Source organism: Limulus polyphemus, unplaced genomic scaffold (genome assembly GCF_000517525.1).
Source record: "Limulus polyphemus unplaced genomic scaffold, Limulus_polyphemus-2.1.2 Scaffold1407, whole genome shotgun sequence".
In the NCBI taxonomy this organism is placed as follows: Eukaryota; Metazoa; Arthropoda; class Merostomata; order Xiphosura; family Limulidae; genus Limulus; species Limulus polyphemus.
In genome coordinates, this window is record NW_013667017.1 from 36086 (window position 1) to 42669 (window position 6584).

General features: G+C 29.2%; 1 protein-coding gene across 1 annotated transcript in view; it reads right to left on the reverse strand.

Annotated features, from left to right (window-relative positions):
- LOC106463431 (laminin subunit alpha-2-like) overlaps nt 1-6584 on the reverse strand; it is a gene marked incomplete at its 3' end in the record, with an annotated part of 65852 nt that overhangs the window by 34357 nt on the left and 24911 nt on the right. The window contains exons 11-15 of the mRNA XM_022390923.1: nt 5536-5697; nt 4489-4644; nt 2978-3118; nt 1696-1851; nt 792-893 (exon numbers count right to left, since the gene is read on the reverse strand). Coding sequence (XP_022246631.1) covers nt 792-893; nt 1696-1851; nt 2978-3118; nt 4489-4644; nt 5536-5697 — 717 coding nt within the window. The remainder of the gene's footprint in view (nt 1-791; nt 894-1695; nt 1852-2977; nt 3119-4488; nt 4645-5535; nt 5698-6584) is intronic.

Here is a 6584-nt window from a genome sequence, read left to right on the forward strand (position 1 = left end):
TTCATGGTTCACTCCTCTAATGCTAATTGTTATAGTAATTACTGTAGATACATAGTTAACCCTTCCAATGGCTAATTGTTATAGTAGTTATTATCTTCATGGTTCACTCCTCTAATGCTAATTGTTATGGTAATTACTACAGACTCACAGTTTACCCCTCCAACTGTTATGGTAGTTAACAGTTACATGGTTGACTCCTCTAATGCTAATTGTTATAGTAATTACTGTAGATACATAGTTAATCCTTCCAATGGCTAATTGTTATAGTAGTTATTACCTTCATGGTTCACTCCTCTAATGCTAATTGTTAAGGTAATTACTGTAAATTTATGGTTGACATATAAAGAGATAAGGAGTGTTGATTGATTTGTAGAGCATAATGTAAGTTACTGTAAGAATATATATATGGCAAGCTTTATGATACACATTTTTAACATACTACCAATAAAGGTATTTACAATAAACAAAGCACAAAGTCACACAAAAGGTACAAGTGAGTTACTGTCACACGAAAGGTACAAGTGAATTCTGTTACAAAGTCACACGAAAGGTACAAGTGAATTACTGTCAAAGTCACACAAAAGGTACAAGTGAATTACTGTCACAAAGTCACACGAAAGGTACAAGTGAATTACTTTCACAAAGTCACACGAAAGGTACAAGTGAATTACTTTCACAAAGTCACACGAAAGGTACAAGTGAATTACTTTCACAAAGTCACAAGTGAATTACTGTAACAAAGTCAAGCAAAAGGTACAAGTGAGTTACTGTCATTTTTAATTCAAATTTACCTTAAGGATGACATCTGGTCCTCCAGTGTACGAGCCAGAAGTGTCTCCACGAGGAACAACGTAGCTCACAGTAAATATCAAGTCTGACCCATACGAATACAGCTACACAATAGAACATGGCATTTACTATTTAAATGCTAATAAATTTATTCATGATTATAAAAATGTAAACTTCTTATTGTAAATAAATACTACTAAAATTCAGCATGTAAAGACAAAACTAATATAAATATAACCAATTCAAATAATAAAATCGTTTTTATTCTACTAAGAAGGGTATTAATTCTAAATTGCACACAAAATACCAATCAAAATCTCTCTCTAGTATAAAGCTTCAGCTTACAACAGAATATTTTTAAAGCTACCAACATTAAAAACCAATCAGTTTGTTAATGCTAATACATTATGGCATTCTTCAATCTTTAATTATCATGATGTAATTTTCTAATTGTTTTTAAAGGGATTTAAAAATCATTCAGTATTATATTATATTATTTTTATTTTATCTATGTTGTTTCAGTTGATTCTCTTTTTTGAAAAAATACTTTTTCTATTTCTTGTCTATTATCTAATTTTATTTCATTCTATGTGCTTTTTTTTTTACAAGATTATACATATTGGCATTTCACTGCACTTGTTTCACACAAGCAGTTTGTTCAAATTATCACAGTGTGAAAGTTACATTTTCAATTGAAAAACAAGTAATTCCTGTAAGTATTTTTATATCCCACTGAACCACAAAGAACAGAAAAGAGAAAACAAAAGCTTTTGTCTTCTCAAACTTGTAACTTTTTAAAAACAAACATCAGTGCATGGCTTCTTAACAAGTAAAGTGACAATAACACACAAGAAACAGAACAGTGATATTGTTACTTAAATTCTAAAAAATGAACTAAACACTCACCTTTTTACCCAGGTATGCTGGAGGTGATTTCCAATAATAAGTATCAAAATTCTGCACTTCATCGGAACCAACAAAAAATTTTCCATTTCTTTGAAAGGCATTAAAACTTTCTGTACCTTTTATGTCTGATACTGACCAACCTTGTGTATCTATTATCTGGAAAGTTTACAATGCTTGTTATTTTTAAATTTTAGGTCATATTAATGTTATTATAGCTGAGGTGTAGTAATAGCTGAATAATTATATCACAAATGACAAATTAAAGAATAATTAAGTGTGTAAGGACATGTTTCTACGGATGATAAAACAAAAGAACCATAAATGAATTAAATTCATTAAAAAATTAACAATGATAATCAAAAAATAAACAAGAATGAATTTTTTTACACATAAAAAAGACTGAAAGGCAATAACAAAGTTATCAAAAGTATAAAACAAAGAAAGAATGAAATACAAAATGCTTTGCCAAGTTAAATTGCATTATTAAATGTATGTTTTTTGCTTCCAAATAACTAAATTGTTTAGTTTTAATTACAGTTGCTTCTGTGAATGTGTTATTACTGTTTAACCAGAAAACTGTGTTCATTAAAAATACTTTAAGGGAAAATGAAGGGAACAAATCTTAGGAATTACTAGACCACCTATGACCTGTTAGGTCACCCACTATTCAGAGGTTATGAAAAATTTGACTGAGAAAATTCTCATTTCCTTACCTACCATAACCAAGGCACATTATTGAGAAATTCTTCAAGATCTTGTTATTGTCATCTTACACCTTTTAATGAAGATGGGAACATTGACAGGGAAATAGATTTGAATGAAGAAGTTTCGTAAAGTGCACAAATGGTGATGTGACGTAAAATTGCTCATGCTAGAAATTTTTATAAAAGTAACCTGAAAAATGGCGCTAACTCGGTAACCCATGGCCCAATTTTAATGAAACTTGTTTTATTCTGTTTCTATTATCATTTCTCATATTCTATTTATATTTCTATTCTCATATTGTGCACCGTTTTTGATGTATTTAATTACAGACAAGCAAACAATCTCAGAGTTTTAGTAGTATATATATATATAGAAATATATACATATGTATAACTTTATTATTATTATCATTATTCAAAAAATGGCTTCATGACTAAGTTTAAGAAACTGAACAAGCTTATTTTAAAAACTCCATAATTCCAAATGATGAAGATATAAGTTTAAACAAAAAGTACTTAATGTCCAATTTGTTTATCATCATACATTCTCCTTATCAGAAGCAGAAGAAATAACTCACAGTTTTAATGCCCCAGTCACTTTCCTCGCAGTTGTATGTAACACCCGAACAAAAACAAGGTGAGCAACCTTCAGGATTTTTCTCATCTAAATTGTAGTGCCCGGGTTTACACTGATCACACCGAGGACCTTCAACATTTAGCTACAAATAAAAATATTACAGAGATTAGAGATTCAAAATAGGGTGTGTATGATAGTTATTTTACAAGAGGCCATTTTATAACTTAATAAAAACTTCAGTTTCAAGTAAAGATATTACCATTTTTGATAAATTAATATCTCTAATTAAGATTCATGCCCTTAACAGTACTGGGATGTGAGAATTCATGTAAAATTCCAAAATATTCAATATTTGTATTTCCAACACATATTTATCCTTCATAATTATATATTTCCCTAGTTATCTGCAACTCAAAACAGCTCTGTACATCTTATTCAATGTTTGTTAAAAATACGTTTCATGTTTTACTTTTTAATAAGAAGCCTATACAGCTACAGTTCAAATTGTTTGTTTTCACTGTAATAGACACTACAAAGTGCTTTGTATGTTTTTTTCTCACAGCAAATAAAGAAGTAAAGCAAACAATTATCTCTTTTAGTTACGGACTTTGTACATGTTTGCTGCTTGTTGTAGGTTGCTAAGCGTTATGAACTTTCCCACGTGGAGGATGTGAAAAAAACATTTTTTTAGGTTTTATATATACATTTTAAATAACCAATAAATCATAAATTACTATATTGATACCATAGAATTCCACTGTAATTTATTAAGCTTAGTAATTAAGCTGTATTTGGGACTAAAAAAATATGAAATTTTGAGCTCATTAAAGACTTGCCGTATCGTTTGAAATCTGGTGTGAAAAGAACGAAATTAACACAATAACATGTCAAAATGACTGAAAAAAATCACTAGGGGGACATTCTGAGCTTTCGATTCGTTATTCATGTCATATATAGAAGTGTACATAAAGAACCGTTTCCAAAAATTAAAATAGGTGGGCAGGGGTGCCACTGTGTTTGATTCAGTACATGACCAATATTTTGGCAAATAGAAATAATAAGAGGCTCTTATTTTATATTCTAGCTTGTCAATATCGGTAGTTTGAGTTCCTAATTTGTATGAAACTAGATTTTGTATTTTGACATCATAAACATCCAATTTGAACCAGTGCTGCATTCAACATACCGCATGACACACAAAAATCGATGTTTAGCCGTGTTTTTTAATATTTACTTTTAAATTAAGAAATTAACTAATGTACAATACTAAAATTTGAATTATAATCTACAGTTTGATACCAAACTTATTGACATAAATTCATAAAATTGTAGTTCAATAAAATTTTGAATGCAAGTCAACAAATGTGATGACATGGCCTTTGACACATGACCTGTCGCAAAGGGGTTAAAAAGTGTGTCAGACTTTCTGATAAGACTGGGCATTTAGCAATTTAAAAGAGGTCTCTAAAATCTATAACAGACAAGAGGTCAATAATTTACTAGTTCCCTTACTTTACAAGTACATTCTCCTTCACAAGTAGTTCCACTGATAGTGCCTGCAAACAAGCATGGGCAAGGTGTACACTGAGGATAACTTCTGTAACCAGCAGCACATTTCTCACACTTTTTCCCAGTGTAGCCTTCTTCACATACACAATCTCCAGGAAACTAGAAAAGTCAGTGGGTCTTGTCATAAGAAGCAAGTATTTATGCATTTAATAGCAAGATATTCTGTAAGTTCATTGCAGAAAACCTGTATGTAATGGTGCTTTATAAGAAAAACTTTTAATAATAAAAACATTGTGTATATATAATTGTCAAAGTGAAGATTATTCTATAATATTGTTGCGTCAACGAGATCACGTGACAATTCTCACGCTCTCTTGTTTCTAGAACTATCCCGTATCTTGGCGAATGGTCTAGTATTTACAAGAAATAGGGTACGCTGGTATATATATAAGAGGGGAAAACGTGACGCGGTAATGAAAGGTAATGTGTGTGTAGATAATGAGTAATTGATCTGCGGTCAGAGTATTATTGACGTTCGTTGCTATAGCGTTTGTTTAGCGCGATTGTTGAGTGTATCGGTTAAGTTATATTCGGAAAGAATAAACCAGTTTTATTAAGTAAAGGCTTGTGTCGCTTAAGTTTCGTCGGTACGAAGTTACGGAAAATCAATTAAAAAACGGAGACGTAACAATATAAAACAACCCATTCAATATTATAACACTATTTACAATATAAAAAGCTGATAAAAAATGTAACATAATCCTTTAAACAATTATAACAAAATTGATAAACAAGAAATATTTTGGTGTAAAAAAATTACATCTGAAAAAATTATATGCATGTTTTTGATCACTCATTTATTTTAAATATTTTGTTTTCAATGACAGCATGAATCAAAATTCTAAATATTAAAATTTTTATGAAAAAACCTTTGAAAAACAGAATAACTTACAGAAAAAAAAAAATGGGTTTACACACTGATTGCTATTATTGTTTTGTTAAATTTATGTAATGATAGTTAAAATCCAAACAACACAAAAAAGAACTTACTAAGCCTTCATTAACGTGAGAATCATCCTTCACACAATTTCCTGTAGTACCAGGTCCAGAGCAGTCACATTTGACACATGAATTTTGATCACGTCTTGATACACCAGATGGTCGGTAATAACCATCTTCACACGACTGACAATTCACACCAGAAGTATGGTGCTGCAAAACATATATCATGAACTATCCAACTACCCTTTTATCTTCAGCATAAAAAATACATCTAAAGATATAAAACTTCACATTTCAAATAAAATGCTGAATCCATCAATATTTTGAAAACATAAAAACAATTCCAATCACTTAAGATCTAAAGTGTATGAATGTTGCTAATGAAATTTTATTAGATCAACAATAGATCTTTATTAATTATTAAAATTTGACTTTGACATGAATTACTTAAATACTGCTCACTAATTATTGTAATACTCCATATAAACTTAATAAAATTATCTCAACAGTATTTATTACCTGTACATGCTATATTAAATAATTTGCTCAAAACTCTCTGGAAATTATTTTCATAGACCTAATACATTACCTCAATTGTTTGGATTATTTATCTAAATATTCTTTATTATCCTAACATTGTAAGATAAATATCTAAATAACCCTTATCAATTATGTCAAAACCATACAAAAGTTAACCTCAATTATTTAAATATTTTTCATTAATTGACTTAATATGCTACTTCAAATATGCAAATACTCTTCATTAGTTATCACATAATATATTACACAATAATTATTCTCCAGAAAAGGTTTTGTTGAATTCCAAAGATCAAAAAGTTACATCACTCTAATACACTTGTAGTGGCCCTTTTCAATATTCTAAATATCATTTGAACTATTAAGCAAAACTTTTTCAAAAAATTCTTAAATGTTAAAATTATTATTTTATACTTCTTATGTTAAATCTTTAGAACAAAATTTTAACTTTTTTTTCACTTTTCCATGAAAATATTATATCTATACCTGTCCTAAGTTGAAAAAATCTAAAACTTGAAATGATGTATAACTATCATCTTTAATATTTTGTAAGTAAGTTT